This window comes from Gymnogyps californianus, chromosome 3 (assembly GCF_018139145.2).
Source record: "Gymnogyps californianus isolate 813 chromosome 3, ASM1813914v2, whole genome shotgun sequence".
Classification (NCBI taxonomy): Eukaryota; Metazoa; Chordata; class Aves; order Accipitriformes; family Cathartidae; genus Gymnogyps; species Gymnogyps californianus.
Window position 1 is genome coordinate 67,298,631 of NC_059473.1, and position 21,030 is coordinate 67,319,660.

General features: G+C 36.8%; 1 protein-coding gene across 1 annotated transcript in view; it reads right to left on the reverse strand.

The window, feature by feature from the left end:
* The window catches only part of LAMA2 (laminin subunit alpha 2), a 382,277-nt gene that overhangs the window by 244,561 nt on the left and 116,686 nt on the right, over positions 1-21,030 (reverse strand). The window contains exon 4 of the mRNA XM_050893952.1: positions 18,873-19,115. Within this exon, the coding sequence (XP_050749909.1) occupies positions 18,873-19,115 (243 nt within the window). The remainder of the gene's footprint in view (positions 1-18,872; positions 19,116-21,030) is intronic.

Below are 21,030 nucleotides of genomic sequence, written 5' to 3' on the forward strand. Positions count from 1 at the left end.
GGTGTCGGAAGTCACCAGTTTGCAGTCTTCACCATCATGGGAGTCTCCATTTCTGAACCAACAGGCACAGACTCTGCCTGCCTCTATTCTGGTACAGTTGTGGCTTCAGGCTGCAGAGTCCCAGAGAAAAGTCAGTTAATCTCTTTCCTGTCACCTCTGATGCCACACAGTCTGCTGACATCCTCCTGCATTTCTTTACTTGGTGACACAAATCCCCAACCACAGCAAACGTTCTGCAGGCAAGGACACCATCTCTTTCTGCCTCAACCTGAGCTAGGTCCCAGACAGCTCTTGCAGCCTCAGAGGTGAAAAGCTGCATGCTCCCTCTGGAACTCAGCCTAGGTTGAGGGCTCTGCTGTACTGGGGTAGTTGCTCCAGTCGGTCCTGGGGACTGTGCCCAGACTGTGCCTCACCACCAGTGTTGAGCACAAAACCACTCTTTCTGCCCCTCCTGTGCACGTTTCTGCATGAACTGATGTGCAAACGTGCAGCATGTTAGCTGCCTCTGATGTTCTACCTAATGCAACAGCAAAAACGCTGCTGCTTTGCATGAAAGTATATTATCAACTGCTAAGTTACTTAAAATTAACACACTTCAACAAAGTTTTTAAGAATTTTAAGTATGCACAATGTTCTCATTCAAATTTAAAATATCCATGTATGAATCCAAGTGGTGTATTTTTCTACTTAGAGCTTTGGTATTTGAAGTTAGTTACTTTGCCAAGCAATCTCAAGCTGTTTGTAGGATATAAAAAACGCCAGCTGTTTGGCTATGTCGCATGGAGTTTCTATGTTCACTTTCCTTTCAAGAAAACAGCATCACTAACCAGTATGTGTTTCACTGAACCGTATCTATATACTGAATGTTAGATAAACTGGAAGACTTGATTATTTCAGAAAAAGTGAAGGTTACTTAGTGTAATTTGTCACAAGGATGGAGCAGGAACATCACTCTACAGTAATTTTTGGCTAGTAGTGGTAAAGAACTCACTTCGTTCAAGTACTCAGTAGTCTATTTTGGACTTCGTATCAAGACTGTTAGCTTCAAGCCTGACGCTCTGTGTAAGGCAGTGGTCTGAACCTAAAATATTGTCAAGAAAGGTCAATTTCTCACTAAAATTTAATCTCAGACAGCAGCATAAAGGAGAGAAAAGCTTCTGTTCTGCACAAAAAGACTAGGTACTTGATAATCAGCAGTGGAGAAGACAGATATGTCAGTCTTAAAATGATTTAATGAGAAAGGTACTCCATGATTTACATTCTCAAGTTATGCATGCACATCAATATGAAAATGGACAATACTGAACATCAATTTTTCCACAGGTGATTCAGTAGCTCTCATAATTCTCCTACCCAATACCAGCTTTAATTATCTGTTGCAAATAGCTCATTTGCAGTAGATGTAAAATTACTGTTGATTAATTAATCTCTTGGCATCTTATATTTAATCCCTAAAGACAAAAGTTCTGTGAGTTTTCTTAGTGCAAGCCCTAACCTATCGTTAAGAGTTGGTTTCAAAACTAGAATAGTAGATGGAAGCATATACCACAACTCAGTATCCAATTTTTCATCATAAATACATATTTATGATGATTATATATAAGAAATAGTGTATTTGGCAAGGTTTGCTGTATTTCTAATAAATATCTCACTATCTTAATAAATTAATGGTTTAGTAAGTGAAAGCACAACTCCCTTCTGTGCCTTGCTAATGAGTACAAGAGCTGCTTGAAATGCAGTGCTTAAACTTGCATTAAAATGTCAAGGGCTATGCATGTCAAACTCTATCTCAACTAACTCATTCCCCCTAAGAATACAGCCAAATGTCAGCTTAACGAACTGTTTAGCAAATACTATGGTGTCATTGACAACTATACCCTACAGCTTAAGCTAAATAAGGCTTCATCTCTTCAGTTCTGATTAACTTGCTTTTGTCATTTTCCTCTTTCCAATTTCACTTGAAACTTAAATTGCTTATTCTGGCCACTGCTTTTCTATGGTTCCTGTAATTCTCATGCTTGTCATTTTTGGACAAGAAACAATTTGTCAAAGACATCATCTTGCATACTTTTAAACAGACTGCTCATTGTCAGAGCAATAGTTATTAATAAATCACAGAATAATAAGAAATTTGATTACCTTCAAAGTATATTTATAATTTCAAGTTTTTATTTTCTTTTTGTTACTGTCTTAACTAAGTGGAAACACTACCATGCTGTAGTTTCAGCAACAGTTATGCATACCACAGTCCATAAGGGATTCAGACAAGATGCGAGGCCTGGAATACTGTACTTTAATACAACGATGATCATCTGTGTTCTACTGGCTCTTCAAAGTGTACTTGCAAGTGACACTCCATCTCTTAATACAGTAAAAAGGTATTCTGTGCTTAGTAATAACTAACAAGATAGCTGGAGAAAAAGTTAAAGCGTTGGTTCTTACAGGAACATTCTCAAAGATGAAACACACTGAACCACTATTTTTAAGAGTTATCTGCAAGCAGGTAGATTGGCAATGTGCTATAGGTTTGTCGTGGTTTAACCCCAGGCAGCAACTGAGCACCACACAGCTGCTCGCTCACTCCCCTCACAGGGGGATGGGGGAGAGAATCAGAAGGGTAAAAGTGAGAAAACTCATGGGCTGAGATAAAGGCACTTTAATAAGTAAAGCAAAAGCCACACACGCAAGCAAAGCAAAACAAGGAATTCATTCACTACTTCCCATCGGCAGGCAGGTGTTCAGCCATCTCCAGGAAAGCAGGACTCCATCATGCATAATGGTTACTTGGGAAGACAAACACCATCACTCTAAACGTCCCCCCCTTCCTTCTTCTTCCCCCAGCTTTATATGCTGAGCATGACGTCATATGGTATGGAATAACCCTCTGGTCAGCTGGGGTCAGGTGTCCCAGCTGTGTCCCCTCCCAACTTCTTGCACACCCCCAGCCTACTCACTGGTGGGGTGGTGTGAGGAGCAGAAAAGTCCTTGACCCTGTGTAAGCACTGCTCAACAATAATGAAAACACCTTTGTGTTATCAACACTGTTTTCAGCACAAATCCAAAACATAGCCCCATACTAGCTACTATGAAGAAAATGAACTCTTATCCCAGCCAAAATCAGCACAAGGTTCTAACACATATACCACAGGTGACTTATGATTTTAAAGCATCAGCTAAATGACAGCTGTTTTAAATTTCACCGTACACAACAGTGGTCTGACCTCTGATGTCTGAAAATGTGTACAACCACTGTTGTTCTGGTTTACATTTTGTCAGTGTCATACAGCTCCTGCCTAACCTAGTGGCCCTTAAGCAAGCAGATTAGAATAAGAAAAGAAGCCACATGAACTCAATGGCTGATGCCAACGGCAACTCTAGGTGCAAAGCAATTCTGAAAATTATGTTAGTCTGAGTTCTGATCAAGCAGAGGTGAAACACGCTGGCATTACTGAGTTAAACACTACCGCCTATCTGCTTAAAGGATGAAATATAGTGGACTGTCAAACACATTCTTCACAAGTACTCAAAAAGCACAACATAGAAATCTAAATGATGCTATTTTTTAAAAAAGCACTGAAGTGACATAGCACATTATCTTAAGAGGATATTTTTTCATTACTACTTTTGAAAGTAGTACGCTTCTTTTTGGACAATGACCATGAATGGGACAAGTAATTCCAAATGAATGACTAAAACAGGAAAGTTATGTTTTCTTGCAGATTATAATAAAAAGCATTCTGATCCCCAGATTTAACTAAAGGGCTTCTAACTATCCCAAACCAAACAATATAAAAAAAACCCCAACACCCACCTGCCCTTTCCCACCAAGATATTATGATTTCCCTTATTCGTTATATGATTGTCCTAAAACTCATGGCACTTTCCAACAGATTTTTCTCCTGAATGAGATGTGCTGTGGAGTGCACTGTGGAATTACAGACATATTACTTCCAGAACAGAATGGTGACCAGTAGAAAGAAAATCCACAGGAACTCGTCCAGCTGTAAGCAGTTGCAAAGGGCTGCCAAACACAACTGCTGATGTAAAAGAGGGAGAATGTGAGGATTTAAGCTGTTCAAACAGTAAACGAGTACATCTGCTCCTGAATGTTATCATTACATAAACTGCAGCAATATGCTTTACATTACTGCAGCATTCTTGTTTTGAACTACAACTCTGAAGAGTTTTGAACTGAGGAAATTTCAACAAAACTTTCTGGGTTTTTTTGCATTGCAGACCCATATGTGGAAAAGCCCAGTACAATTACTGTACAGTGTTGGAGTCTAAGTTCTAGCAAAACCTGTGTCATATCATTTGGAACACGCACTGACTAATGCTTTTGAAAACCAGATGGGATCCTTTTGAATGGTAAGCATTCAGTGCCTTTAAAACCATTTATAATGTTTTAAAAAGAAAGAGTAAATAGGACACTTGGCTGTAGAATACAAGAAACTTTGATCCCTCTCCCACTCTGAACCTGATCTTTTCAGACTTGGAGGTATTTTACAGGGGCTAACACAAGAAAAGTCAGGAAAAAAAATCCATTTCTAAGTAGCACAGAAGGAACAGCGCAGGTCAGGAATGGTATCATAAATCTTCTGTAAAACATAGGAGATTAAAGAATTATGTGCATGAAAACAACTTTTTGTTCTTTGCTCCTATCACTGATTGTTGTAAAGTTACAGAAATAGTAGTGCTTACTTTGGCTACAAAAACTACACTTGGCAGGGTTTTGTCAAACTCTCAACTGTTTGGGTTTTTCAGATTTCATTTATGATATATGATATAAAATAATATGACATGTATAGTAAACAAGTGTACTGGTTGGCTGGGATAGAGTTAATTTTCTTCAGAGTATCTTGTGTGGGGCTATGTTTTGGATCTGTGATGAAAACAGTGTTGATAACACAGAGATGTTCCAGCTATCGCTGAGCAGCGCTTGCATAGCATCAAGGCCTTTTCTGCTTCTCACACTGCCCCCTCCAGCGAGGAGGCTGGGGGTGCACAAGGGGTTAGGAGGGGGCACAGCTGGGACAGCTGACCCAGCTGACCAAAGGGATATTCCCTACCCTATCACATCATGCTCAGCAATAAAAACCAGGGAGCAAGTTTGTCAGGGCTTTTAAACTGTTCTTTTAAAACTGTTCTTCCTTCAGAAGTTCCTCCAACTTCTTCTAAAACAAAAAAAAGCTCTACTGTGGCTACTTCTTTATGTCCCTCCGCAGGGAGCTCAAGCCACAGAATTCACCTGCTATGGACTTATTGTCCTTGGCACTCCTATTATATCTCAATTGCTATCAGCTTTATTATTCTGATGTGCTTGAAAAAACTTCTCGTATTGTTTTTTAGGCCTTCAGCAACAGTCATTTGCTTGGTATGGAAAGGCAGTATTTTGGTTCTTGCTCTTTCTTTTGCCTTACTGTGATTTTATGTTAATTTGCAAAATTCCTACTTTCCTTGCTGGGACAAGATGATTTTATATGAAGTCTTTTGGTTTCTAATGCCTATTATATACTCAAGTATTTTATCCTGCCACTTTTTTGGATACTCTAAGATTTATTCTTTTTTATAAGTAGCATGCATAAGCTTCTACATATTTAAGAAGAAAACATATAAAAATACATTTCCACCTTTAGAGATCGCTTCAGCTTTTTGACTGTCTTTCCAAATTTTCTTAGGAGCACATCAAATAGTGAGAGTATTATTGCCACTTTACAGAACAGTCTTTAAATAACTGCATTTTGAGTTAGCCTGTCTTGCACTCTTCTCACAACATTTTGAGTTGCTTCCCTTATTCGAAGTTCTCCAATTAGACTGCTTCTTGGAAGAACATTTAAGGGTGCTCAAAAATCAGCCTCTGCTCCATCGTGACAGTAAGCCAGCCTATGGGAAGCTAACCGTAGTTTACTTTTTCACTACGGTGTTTATTTTTGCCTTCTTTTTTGCCTTCACAGCCTCCTTAGTTTCACCACCTTGATTAAGTAGTACTGCAGTCCTAACTTTTTCTACTCTTACTTAGGCATGAAATACCAATTTTCTCAGACACAGCGTTGTTTGGTGATACAATCTGTCTACTTACCCAACTTGGCTCTATGCTTTCTTCATTCATGTGTTCTAGAATCTAGACCTCAGTCAAAGAATTTGTCCATTGATAATACAGTGTCTCATTGACTAACTTTCCTTCTATTGAATTTCTGTGACACCATTTAAACTGAAAACTTCAGGTAAACTACGCTTTTTGGTTTTGATTTTCTTTTACATAAAATTCCTTTGCACTGACATGAAAGCATAGCTACATTTGGCCTCAGGCTGACCTATTTGTACGTCCCTGCTTCAGTGAGATTTTATTGATCAAAATTACTCCTCCACGTAGCCCACCTGGATTTTAAGAAATTCTACCTTTAAAAAAATTATTCATTTTTTGACAATACAGAGTTTTTTTATTTAAACATTAAAGAATGATTCATCTTGAACTAGGCACTCACTAGATTTCTCCCAGCCCCTGGTTTTAAATTACTTTATAACCTTTACTGCTTTTTTCCTCTCTTATCTCTGCATCTTTCAGCTGCTTATCGTCCTTACCAAGTCTGTAAGCCTTTCTATGCCTTTGGCCACCAGCCTAATTAAAAACAAGAATTAAGTTATTCTTTCTCGCAGTAATTATCCATGACTGTTAACAATTACTCAAAACAAAAAAAAAAGATAAAAAAAAAACCCTTAGAAAGTTGTTATAATTTTCTCATCTTAGAACAATAACCCTACACAAAATGCAATAGATAGCCAAAGTAAATAAATGTTTGTGGTTTTACCTCTTAGTGGAAAGTGCTTACAAGTAGTATTTCATTTAAGCAAAATGTTCTATTAAGTATTTCAGTTGTGTGGGTAAGGTCTTCAAGTATCAGTTCCCCCACCCCCAAAACAACCACCTGATGGGGATCTTCAGTTCCCCTAATCAAGCAGCAGACAAAAAAAACTCACCACGTTACCAAGTACCCAGTGTTCTTGTTTCGCTGCCAGAATGAAATCTACTGCTGTCCAAAAATCAGCTACCAGACCCAACAAGAAGACAGGTTTTGGTCATTACAAGTAAATACCAAGACTTAGGTGTACCATTTCCCTTTGCAACACTAAAAGAGTATGTTGAGTTATAAACTACATTTACAGGCATGAGTCCTCCTTTTATGATTTGGAAAAACTACCACAGATCTATATAAAGATGTGCAACACTCACCTCTTTTCAGTAAGCATTGTGATCAATAAATGATGGATGCTAAAGAAAAAAGGTAAATCATCTAATCTATTTGACTCTTCAACCTCAAACTGGAAGACTGCTCTGTATAGTAGGTACTTTGTATATTGCACCTTTATTACTTTTTAAGTCTTATGATTCATATGAGTAATCAGCTTTTCGTTTTTTCCAGAAATGGTAGAAATTAGGACATGAGTTTCTGCTCAGGGACAGAAGACATGCCAAGATAGAAAAGTGGACTGTCTGACTAACTACACAAAAGAAACTTTCATTCCAACTCGGCCCACGCAGATGTACCAGCAAATATCCTTCCTCTTGTTTTTACAATAATGGGAGACTGCTATACTACTTATATGTAGTTTTCCACAGTTGTTTCCTCTTTGGTGCATAATTTAGAAGTACATTATGTATTTTATATCCACTCTTTTTTTCTATAATATTAAATATCAGAAACTCAAGTTCAGTGTGAACTATCAACTTAAAAATATTACTGTAAGTTTTCCTTTTCTCAGGCAAAAATTAGCAGTGAATATTGCTATAATGCAATCATAAAATTACTGACTTGCAAGATTCGTTGTACAAGATTTGAATAAATTATTGTGAAGACTATTCTCATCTTGCATAACAAAATCATTTAAAGTTGTCTTAAATTAAATTCTAGATGTTTTCGAAGTTCTCGTATGATATTGAGCACGTATGTCAAATGCTTACTTTGTTTTTTCCTTTTACATATCTATGAATGTCTATTAGGAAATCAGGAAATGTTAATAATTTTATATTAGTGAGGCAATACAGTATTGTGTACATGGAATATGTAAAATTTATCCATTTATTTGGCAGTCATTTGTTAAATGTCTTTTTTTTCCCCTCAGATTAGCTACTCAAGTTTAGTTTTACTAAGTCAAATAAAAAAAAGACAAAACCCAAAAAGCAACAAAATTAACTAGACCTAGATCTTTGTCCAAACCTCAAATCTGTTTTATTTCTATTTGTAAACTATTTCTTTCATGGTTGTTCTAACTGGAAATTTTGGACCAGCTGAAAGCTTATGTGCCAAAATTCTTGAAGAAAATCAATATTCTATCCTTTCTTGGTAGACAAAAGTAACTTTTTAGGCTAAGCTATGCTTTCAAAACGCTCAAAAAAGAAGACTCACAAGTAGAAGTTACCACAGCCATTTCACTGAGACCAATCATACACAAAAAGACGATATCCAAAACCACGGCTTGACCATAAGACTTCCTGAAGCTGCTGTAGCCAGAAGGTGGGGGTGGGAGGGGAAGCAAACAAAATATAAACCAAGATCAATAGGGAGAACAAAGTATGATGTAATCCAGAGTCTTAAGCAGTGACTGTTTAACCACTGAAGTGGTGGAACACTGAATTAAATGAGATAAACAGTCTTCACGAAAGACCTGATCCAAAGGTTATTGACTTCAATGGAAAGATCTTTAATAATATGCACCATTTATCTAAGGATCCGGTTGGCCGTCCCCATTACTAATGACTACAAAATACTAACTGTGCATGTAAGACAGATGAGAATGATCCTAAGCTGATGGGACACTTGGATTTCAGTCCAGAGAAAACCTGATTCATTATTTTTTACGAAATGAAGCTATGACACCTGACTAGATAGCCTGACTCAAAGAATGCTAAAAAGCTGGGAAGCAGTGCTAAAAACCTGGGAAGCAGGACATGTTCTTGGATGCAAGGACTGCGTCTGATAAGATCTCTACCAGCTGAAGCTTTCTTTTGCTTTCTAGGCAAAAGACTGTCACATGTCCCCCATTCACAGTTTTGTGAAATTTGTTTTCACTGTCTTTGTATTTTTTTTAAAAAATTAAAATGACCAAATAAAATGTTTTCATTTTGTATCACATCGAACAACTCGTATCGATCAAAATAAAAATTTCCCTTTCACTGTTTTGAAAAAAAATCTGAATAATTTAAAATTATTGTTATTCTCCCTGTTCAGATGTCAAGTGGAAAACAGTTGTTCACAGAATCCTATTTTGGAATTTCTGACTCAGACTGCATTCATTAGTCTTTGTCTAATGTCTTTGTCTAAACTGTGATGCTGGAACTAGAACCAGCTTAAATTTCCGAACAGTTTCATCTGTTAAGAACAGATCGTTACCTAGTTTTTTGTATCATCCATTTTTTGCAATGAAAATATATCAACAAAATACTGGTACAAGACAATGTATGCCACAACCACAAATACTCTAAGGAAACGTACAGAGATGCACATCAAATATATGGAAATTTAGCATACTCATGAGAAATGCCTAGGGTGATTGCAGCTGAAGGCATGGAGAGAGATATTACTGGCATTACTTTTTACTGTACTGTTTTTTGCCTTTTCTACATCTTATGCTATTGAAAAGAAACCTATCACTGTTACTCAAGGGGAACTGAGAGTTCAGGCTCTAGAAAATGATTTCACAATAGAGACAAGATGCTGAATGCATGTTAGGAGCTGAGAGGATCAATCTAAAAATAGGAATTATAAAGACAGTATCAATACTGAAATCCACAAACCCTTACGCAATTTGTTTTAGAAACACGGTAGCATCTGTATCATTTATTATTAGGAAAAATTATTATACATTATGATTAGGAATTATTATACATTATTATTAGGAAAAAAGTCATCACAAAATTTTCAGTCTACAACGGAATACATTTCAATTTTGAGTACTTCCAAAAATTCTGACCCTCTGTCCTCTTAGCATTGACAGTCTCAGACTCCTAATGAAAAAGTATTAAATCTGGCAGTGGGGAGAATGGTCTTAAGAGTCCATTTTTAAGTCTCCCCTTCCTTCTCTGTGAATCCATGAGACTACAGTGAACAGGACAAGCACTATGGTATGAAGAGGAGAAAACTAGCAAGAAAACATTGGGAAGCAGCAGAGTTCAGTGTTCCTGGCATCATTGGTGCGAGGCTAGCTCAGCAAACAGCAAATTACTGGGAGGCGGGGGAGGTTCAAAGTGAGCTGAGACATGCAGCACAGAGACATGTTTAAAAAGGGGCAGAGTACTAGCATTCAAGTAGTATAGCAAGTGAACAAAATAACAAAACATTACTATCAAGCAACTTGTTTCTGTTTATTTTTCTTCTTTACATGTTTAGTACACACTTTGAACTTCCACTTGACTGAAGAAAATAAAGACTAATGAATGTGCCCATACAGGCTAGCCTTTATTACCACAGAAACAGTATTTTGTTTTTTTGACCTCACACTTATATTGCTACCATCACAGGAAGAGTAAGAGGTTAAGCATTTGAAGGAGCAGCACTGAAGCATCACCTTCATTGCAGTATCTTTCTCACCACTATAATAATAGCGACAGGAAAACTCATTTGTGGAAAAGGAAGGAGACAGGTTACTTAATTCCCACCATAACTCCCCTCCCTGTCAGTCCTCTGCTTCAGCCTTAGTGCTGGCTATGGCCATACAGTAGGCAGGAAGAATTTTCCTGTTAAAGGCTAGCATCGGAACTCAGAGAACCTCAGGCTCCGTTGTTCCCACAGACAGCTCTTACCAAAGTCTTTTGGTCTCTAATTTTTACCTTTGTGAACATGGAAATAATACTACGCAGTTTACTGATCAACAGTTAGTCATCTCAGAAATCCTTCATAAGCATGGTGTATTAGTGTGAATATCTTTCTGAAAATATTGCCAAGTACTTTTCATTTAACACTAGATATGGTTTAAAAAAAAAAAAAAGAAGAAGAAATGAGGAAGCTGAATTAGACTAGAATAGACTATTTCAGTTGGAAGGGACCTACAACCATCATCTAGTCCAACTGCCTCACCAATTCAGGGCTCATGAAAAGTTAAAGCATGTTATTAAGGGCATTGTCCAAATGCCTTTTAAACATTGACAGGCTTGGGGCATCGACCACCTCTCTAGGAAGCCTGTTCCAGTGTTTGACCACCCTCTCAGTAAAGAAATGCTTCCTGATGTCCAGTCTAAACCTCCCCTGGCACAGCTTTGAACCATTCCCACGTGTCCTATCACTGGATACCAGGGAGAAGAGATCAGCACCTCCCTCTCCATGTCCCCTCCTCAGGAAGCTGTAGAGAACAACAAGGTCGCCCCTCAGCCTCCTTCTCTCCAAACTAGACAAGCCCAGAGACCTCAGCTGCTCTTCATAGGACATTCCTTCCAGCCCTTTCACCAGCTTTGTTGCCCTCCTCTGGACGCATTCAAGGACCTTCACATCATTCTTAAATTGTGGGGCCCAGAACTGCACACAGTATTCAATGTGAGGCCGCACCAATTGAATCTACTGCCTAGTATTCTCTCTTGCTCAGGAATCAACGTCTGAAATTCCCCCTCAGGAAATTTGCTAAGATCATCTGTTAGTACTACCCCTCCCAATGTAAAGACATGACCTTTCTCTGGGCTGAATTTTTAGACAGAACAAGGTTAAGGTCTCGTGCTGCAGAAGCCTTAACAAACTCTCGTAAAGGCCTGCACAAATACTACATGAGCACCATATGCTTTCAGAAGAAATAGAACAGACATACAAAAGTTCAATTTAATACCTGGCATCACGCTGGCAGTAGAATCACACTAATGATATTTATACAGACATGTGATGTATGACACGGTCCATTCAAATGGTTTAGCCAGCACAAAATACTCGTATCTGTCTATCTATTCAAATATCTGCACTTCATTCACTGCTTTGGCATCTTAGTCCTTTAAGAACTATAGGAAAGGTGAGAAAAGTGAACCACTCAGAATTATATAAGGTGAAGAAGTAAATTTGAAGCAAAAATTATTTTAAACAAAAAAATTAGAGAGGAAGTACATATGATCTGGTAGGTAGACATCATAAGGGGGTGAAAAAGGATTAAAAGATCAGCAAGAGAAAGTAAAATAAGTGGGAATTTCAACACCTGAAGTTGGAAAGGAAGCCAGTAAGGCAGAAGTGGTACAGAATTTAGGGGTAAGCTATTCAAGTTTTTAAGTGATACCCTTATTATTTTTTCCTAGAGAAAACATTAGACTTCAATGAGCAACAATACTCAGCAGCAATGCAAAATAGCAAGTTGGAAGCAAGCTTTTAGGAAATCACAAGTAGAAAACATAATTAGACCACTATAAATCCATGGTTCACCCACACCTTGAATACCACTGTCACCTCATCTTAAAATGAGCATATACATACTGGAAAAAGTTCAGAGAAGGTCAAGAAGTTGATTAAATGAATTAATATCTTCCGTATAAAAACCCCAACAGAATAGGGTAGGACTCATCAGCCTGGAAAATCTATAAAATGATAAATGACATGAGGAAAGTGGTTACAGATTGACTGTTCACCAAATCTTCCAGTACAAGAATTGCAGTTCATCAAATGAAACCAGCGGTAGCCAAGTAAAATGAAACAAAAGGAGGTGATTCTTTGTACAACAGGTACCAGATATATGGAACTAATTGCCAAAGGATGTTAGGAATGCCAGAACTCCAGAGGGGTCTGAGGTAAAGATGGAAAAGTATTTGGAATATGGATTCATCAACAGTATGAAAAGTGCAAAACCCATCAGGATGAGGAAATCCCAGGAGCTGAAAAAATGTTGGATATAAAATACAGCTCTAATATCTAATTTATTTTAAAATCCATTTTCATGCACTGCTTTACTTATTAAAAAAACAATATTACAAAAATACTGATATTCCTCTGTGCGTATAACTTTTTTTTTTAAGTTTGGTTAAGTCTACATAGTAAATGTAATGCTGAAAGTAGGTTGACATTGTTGAAGTAAATGCTTTAACACTGATTAGTCATTTAAAAGGTGCATTTGGGCTGTGCTACTCAAAAATGTGTAAGTAGCAGATGTGCAACTATATTACCTCCTTAATAACAGTCTGATAGTCATTATCAATATAGTTACATCAACTATCTGGTAGTCAGATTGATTGCTTCACAAATGCCACTTGCTGAAAAGAAACAAGCAACACCCAGGGCTGTGTTTGATCCGAAACGTCCAAACAACCATTCTGGAAATCTGGTACACTTGGCATACTGCAATGAGGTGGCATTCTCATTTCTAGAATCAGATTACTTTCCTTCAAATATAGGGCTAATACCTTTCAATTTTTTGATCTTTAAATGTCAAGGTAGATCATTCTCAGCAACTGAAAATAACGTATGAAAAGCATCTCACACAGGAGGATCAGAGATTGTTTCTCTTATTCAGTACAAAGAAATATTTACTGAATCCTGAAATTTCACCTCTCCATTGCCTCATTAGGATGACTACAAATATATGGCTTTCTTCATCGGTTACAATTTGTGGCAGAGATACATTTATGGATTTCTTCTCATGATACCAAATTAGTATCACAGCAATTAGCAGGGAGTGATGTTCACAGCATCCTGATACAGCTAATCTACATCTCAGTTTCATTCTTCCATGAAATATGAAATACAACAAAACAAGTAACAATGTGATGGGAAGCCAAAAAGCTCACAATTGCACAAGTGTATTTGGTGATGGGGAGGTATGAGATACAAAAAAAAAAAAAAATATAAATGTAAAAGTTTTCATTAAGGATTGGGATAAATGAATGTTTAACTCATGTCCCCCACTGCCCCCCCCAAACTCTCCAGTAGTATTGACATTGTTAATATTTTCAACTCCCTTCCTCCTTAACTACAAAAAAGGTAAGCTGAATGTGTTCCTGAAGAAAGAGCCAGACAGTGTAAGACAGATCTCTAACCTATCTCTGTCTTGGGTAGGAGTCAAAAACATCTAGGAAGGGTTTCAGCATTGTTGTCCTGTTCATCTAGTCTCTACAACAAGGTTAAGAGCAAGTCCAGACTACATAACCAGGAAGTAGAAACTAGATAGCAATACTACCCTGAGCAAGAACTTCAGGAGAACACCTTGCATCTGAAAATTCTGGCAAAGGGCAACTGGGGTTGAAAAAGAGACCAGTATTATCTGTGTGTCCTGCCAAGAGATTTTTCCATTGGCTACACCCACACACTTACACACACAAACACTTTTGAAGGAAAAGTATTCCTCATCTACAGCCACTTTAGCTTCTGCTCTCTTAATCCCTCCTTTTCCTAATAAATCTGCCTACCAAACTGACAAATAATGCTCAGCATTTGTAACTTCTGTGTAACCTAAACTCTACTCAACTGCAGAAATATCCTTTGAGGCAGCTTCTTCTGACAATAGATTCTGCCTACAAAGAGGGAGGGTTTTCTTCTCCTTATAAGTTTAGATATCTTCTGCACAACAATAATGATTATAATTTTTGAAAAACAACTTTCTGTCAGAACTCCTCTATGTGATGACACTAATACGGACCAGGGAGTCAACTGGCTATTCCAATTAAGATTTAATAAGGTGGGAATTAAATTCACACCCTTCCTTTTGGTTTTTATACTTTCAGAAAGCCTCATTGTAGAGAAACTCAATGTTTCCCAGAATATGAGGGTTTTTTCTTCTTGACTTCTTAGTAAGAGCAAGTGCTTTCCTATCAGATTAATTAAACCTTTCTCCCACTGTCTTCACTGGATCTGACTTTCAATCTCTGCTTGCATAGAGAATTATTTTATATTAAAGAAAAAACAAAACAATTATTTTTGACCTAAATATTTTCTCCTAGCCTATACAAAATACTCTAAATCTATGTATGTTTGAAGAATGCTTTTTCTAAGTGTAACCTCCTATTTTATTTCCTCTCAAACTACAGGTCAGGTAAAATATGTCATTTTCTATGAAAAGACATACATTTTCCTAACATGTTATAGTGATCAAGTGGTGCACCTTAAGTCTTCAGAGGGTCCAGCGTTGAAACAACTGCAAGCAAGAGGGAAGGTTCCCATGTATCAAAATACAAATACTATCCATGCTAGTTCAAACAAGCATTTACTAAAAGAAATCTTCATACATCTCACAGAAAAAAAAAATTACAACATTGAAAGTTAATGTCCAGAGCCTTACATCCACCTAGTCATCAAGGTAAAGAAGCTGTGACACAAATTGCAGTCTAGCAGAAGCAGCAAGATTTCAGTAAAAAAGGTACAAACTAGATGTAAACATCAGAGGCTCCTGTGTCAGGGAAATGAAGCAAAAATCACTATGGTAACCCACTAATTTTTAGTTCTCAACCTAATGATCATCTGAGGAAATAAAGAAAAAAAGAAAAACACCGTTCTGATATGGTGTTTAAGTAAAGATGAAAATGTCACAGAATGGGCATTCTTCTTCACAAAATGGGCATTCTTCTTTACCCGAAAATAGCAGCCTCATCCCGCCAGTTATTAACCCCTACATAAACGACTCTTTCTCAGTTAGTGCCAAAAAAAATTACCATTAAAGCAAGAAACATCAATTCAGTAAAAGTTACTGAGTAACTCATTAATATAACTGATCTCTTTCTAGTTCTTTTTCTAGACACTGAGACAGTGGAACTTGCTTTTTCATTTTGAAATACTATTTTGGGAAACTTTAGCATTTACATTTATTGATGGCATATCAGAAACGTAAATGCTAAAAGTCTGCCTTTGCCAGTGTGATATAGAGACACTCTGGTCTCCCTATGATTTTTTTAGGTATCACTGATCTTAGTATGGAAACTGGAATGCTAACAATCTTTCTGCATTCAAGTCTACACTTTTAGAGAAATTTCCTTGTTTGAGAATTCCTCAGTTTTGTTCATTCAGAAGGTGTCATTATGCAATTTTCCATTAATTCATGAAAATATTCAATAAAATTATTTTATGCAAATAATTCTTGGTCTACAGATTGTTTATTCACATTTGACTAGGCGAGCTTAAACTTGTGCTAGTTACACTAACCTGAAGATAAATCACATGGGGTTTTCATTTGTTTGTTGTCTTTTTGTTGTTGTTGTTCTAGTTGCTGTTGGTTTTAATTCTGAAATATTCTGAGAATATTACTGGTGCAAACAGTGACACTATTAAATGCCCAAAATATTTTGCTTAGAATTAACATTCCTGGAAATACTCTAATCAATCAAGTCACTGACTAAAATGTTTGTTGAAAGTATACATGAAAAGAACATATTCTGCTTTTTCTAAGATGACAAGTTTTAACTTAAGACACTACCGTAGAGGTAGATTTGGCTTTGGAACTGGCTTGCCGACCTACGCTCCTTCTGCAGTTCATCAGGTTTCCTGAGCGTACACCAGAATGGTGTGCCTAAATAGCTCATGGGTTTTGAAGCAAAGGAAAGGTACTTAATGTACATTTCATAACTCTGTCAGTCTTACAAAATGTCTGTAATATCTGATTCATAGAACAAAAGCCCTACCCTGGAACAAAAATAAATGATATGCAGATGTAGTTCCACTAAAAGACCAGGAGCCAGGCAAGTACCACCTACAACACAATTGCAGGTAAATCTGATGTTGGTATGAATTGTATTATTTTTCATGTTACATGTTTGATGAAATATGAAAAAGAATTAACCTGGGTTATTTCTGTGTTAATGGTACCTATTTCATAATGCAGTCTATAGCTACTCAGACAGACTAAACTAGTGTTTTACTTATGAAAAGAATATTGTTTAAAAGGTAAGCTGATTAATTCATGTGGAATGATACCCTTCCAGTCACTATAAAAGTTAAACTTTAGGCTTTTCATTTCAAGATGTTCTCTCTCTATTAGGGCCATATCTCAGATTAATAACTACCTGTGTGAGGTAAGATTAACTTAGGGTGGCTTAAATCATATGCCTTTCATAGAGTATGCCTGCATCTAACAATTCCCCTTTTCCAAGTGGAATGGAACAGATGCATTCCTCTCTTCAAAGTCTTCTTCCCATTTAAAGAAACTGTTTATCAGATGCTGGTCATTTACTAGGTTCTGGACAGAACACCAATTACAGCACATCAGGCCAAGTTAAAAATTACTAATTGCACACTCAAGATCGGATTTAAGTTCCACTCAATTCAGCAGGCCTTAAGCCAATGTTTCAGTCACGGATATATACCAGCATGCTGAATAAAAGCCCTTTGCTGTTTAACTCAGCCAAGGAAGAACACAAGGAGGCACTGGTTTAACCAAGAGGACAGCAGACTACTGGAATCAATATCTGTCTGCAAGAGAATTAGATAATCAAAGAAACTGAACAATGTAAATTAAATTAATTATTGGAATAATTACTTTGCCATTATATTTTCAGTGCAGACTTTCTCCCAAAGAAACTGTATAAAATTTCTTTGCAAGTGATAAACTGCTAACTCATGTTCTGTTCATCCCTTAAAAAGCAGCCAGCTGGAAACATTTCAAAAACATAGCACATATGTATGCACTATTTCTTTTAATATCACTTTATCTGCTCCTGATAGATTTTACAAGAACAAATACCCATTCAAATGATACAACTACAAACAACTACAAATACAAAGTATTTGCAATGATTTTTCCTAGATGTGCAACTGATTTCATATCTGATAACTCATCTGAGACTCCTTTAGATCCAAGTTGACATCTTTTCAAAGTGTATCAGCAGGATATTTTCATTGAAAGCTCTATTTTTCTATTTTTGCAGCTGGCATTGGAAATTTCCTGTGAACATAAACAAACTATACATATCTATATCCAGTACTCAAAAATAATTGTATTAACAATTTTGTATGTGAATGTTGCTTTGCATGTAGAGGAACAAAAGAGACTAAGTTCGTACCTCTTTATATGGAGATAAGCCATTAAAAAAGTGGAACAGAAAAAATTAACAGAAGGATAAATATTGAGGCTAAAATTTCACAGAACATCATTGGACATCAAAGAATCTGTAAATAAATAAATACTTCGGATCTAGTGCACATTCAAGTCACGTTATTTCCTTGAATTACCAAGTTGTGTGCAAAGCAAGTGTTGGAAAAAAAACTGTGAAAAAAATATACACTTGTTGGAATTTGGTACACATGGCTTTCCCTCTCTTCATTTTAAGTGGCTGAAAATACTGTATTTTCAGCTACATTTGTTACATTTGCCTTGTTCTTTCAACCACAGATCCTCATTCTCACCTCCACCACATCTTTTCTACAACCTCAGTTAAAACAAATGAGTGGTCCATGATTCATGTGCCTGGACTCACAATGAAACAGCAGAGGCCTCTGACAGGAGAAGAATGAATAGGTATATGCAGGGGCAGAGGGTCAGCTACAAGCTCTTAAATGCAATAAATTAAACTCCAAGTAAAATCATTACCATTTAACATCCTAGCTTATACACAGGGACTGAAAATGCGACTCACAGAAAAGTCTTTTAATGACTTCACTGGGTCCACGATTTTTCCCAGTATTCTCACCTTTGTTCGCAAGTGACACGGGAACATATTTCAAGCACCTAAAGTTGTCTGAAAGTACTAGTGCCTACTTCTACCTAATAACTCTTTTACGTCTTGGTTTACTTTGTAGAATGTGCTTATTAGAGTGTACCTTGTATGCATTTATATAGGACCACGTAAGATGAGTTTTTTAAAATTGCAAATAGACTACCTCCCCATTTTTCAAGCATACCAAAACACTCTGTCTACTCAAGGCAGATATTTGCCAATTAAGCAAAGGGTTTTTTTTCTGCCAGGCTATGGTGCATGGAGTAACATCTGATCTTACCTCTCCATTCTCCAGAGGATGGATTTTGGAATAATAAGAAGTGCATATGACTTCATCATCTTTTATATAGGATGGAGTTCCAGGACGGGGATGAATGTTGTAGCGTGTCAGGCACTCACTGTCTGTGATAGCATAATACTGCCACGGTTGATAGTCTACACCATCCAGCGAACGCTCTAATATCCAATTCCCAGGTCGAGGTGAGTTAGCTGCTTTCACAATAACATACGCAATCTGGAAAATCTGGAAAATAGATTAATTGTTAAAATAGATGTAAATACATAATTATAAATTCATTCCAATTTCTTAATAGCTACCAAACTACGAACAGTAAATATGATAACGTTTGATTTTTTTTTCCCTGAAAATGCAATATGGTCTCAGATTCCACTGAAACTTTAACTATAGAAATAAATTCTCCATTAACATTTCTGAAAAAAGATTAGTTGCATGAGGCCAATAGAGACTTTGAAAATAGAATTAAAAAGCATTCTAAATTCCACATAACTTAGTAGGTAATTGCTAAGCTGCAGCTTCAGCCAAATGTTTGCAAAGTTTGTTTTCAAGTATTTTCAATTTGTGGAAGTGAGTTTGTTTCTGTATGTGTATTTATAGACATCTACTTTCTGCAATGTTTAAGAGTTGCCAAACTCTGTTACAACTTTATAGCTGTTAAGAAAAAACATAGGTTTAAGCTATTGAAAGGTAATCACATCATGCTGAAATCATTCTATAAAACATTCTTGTTTCAATCACATGACTCAGCACTGTGGCCATAAATAAGCTTTATAGGACAAAGACACATCAAATATCACTATAAACAGAATGTAAGCATGTAATCAATGCTCATTATGGTCCATTTCACCAGCCTATTCAATTGATTTATCAAGGTTTATTTCTGTTTACAGGCTGGCTGGAATGCAAGCCACAAACAATACATTTGCAATTGCAGAATGACATGTTAGTGATGCAGTTTTGGTTTGGTTTGGTTTTTTTAACCTAGTAACATCTAGATGCTACAGAGGTAGAACTGAAGCTAAGGAAAGGAAACAGCTATTTCCATTAGAAAAGCAGAACACATAGTAAGTTAATGTTTTTTAAGATGCAGTGCTGTGAGTCTGCACATGAGGATGCCAGAGGGCATCATGGAGAGAGTGTTGATTTAATACTTAATGTTTTCTGTATCAGATAGTCATTGTAAAGAAGCTGCATGATTCAGACTTGGTCCTCACAAAATCTGTTGTGAATACTTAGACAATCAGTAATGCTGGTGAACGAAAATCCTACAGTAATCAATGAAAGAAACAGTAAGAAGACTCAAATTGTGTTTTCAATAACCACCAGTATTATTATAAAATAGAAATTTCGTTAAGTGGCAGAGTACTGCAAATACTACAGTACATTTGATGATGGAGGCAAAGAAAATGTTTATCTCCAGCTATCATTCCTGCCTTCTTTGTAGATGCTGAGAACATGGCAAGATCCACAACAGCTTCAGTCAGGAAGTCAAATCACTAACAACCAAAGTTTTTCAGTGGGAGTAAGAAGTGGGTGAGGCTGTACTTATTTCGGCCTGAAAAAAATGTGCATAACTGTGCATTCGTGGAGGATTATCTCAAGTTATCAATATTTTTCCTCAATGGCATAAATCTCCAGAGACAAGGAGAATGTGTTTCATTCCATTGTTTCAACAGGAATCATACAATCACTTGTCCCCTGCTTCACAAATGCCCTTTCCCCTCTTAAACTCCTTTATAGATATATTCCATTGTGGCCACAAATAACTGTAACTGTAACTATACTGGATCAGTGTCACCAATACTGTTTACAATAAACAGAGAAAAACACAACATTAATATACCTCTCCAAACTGATCCCTCCCCCCCGTTAAGCTTTTTGAAATGAAAGAAAATAGCTGGAGTGTTTAATTATTTATTAAGGGAGGTAATGAGCAACAGCTATATTTTAAGGAACTAGTTTATCAAGAGTTATTTTGTACATTGTCCTTTGCATGAGTAAAGAATCCAATGTACAATGTAAATTGTTTTTACACCAGCATGATCTAGTCAAACCCCATAAACTCTTTCAGCTCCAGCCGTTCAGAATAGAGATTTCATTCTAGAGTACTTCTAAAGACTGTTAAAAAAAATTTTTAAAT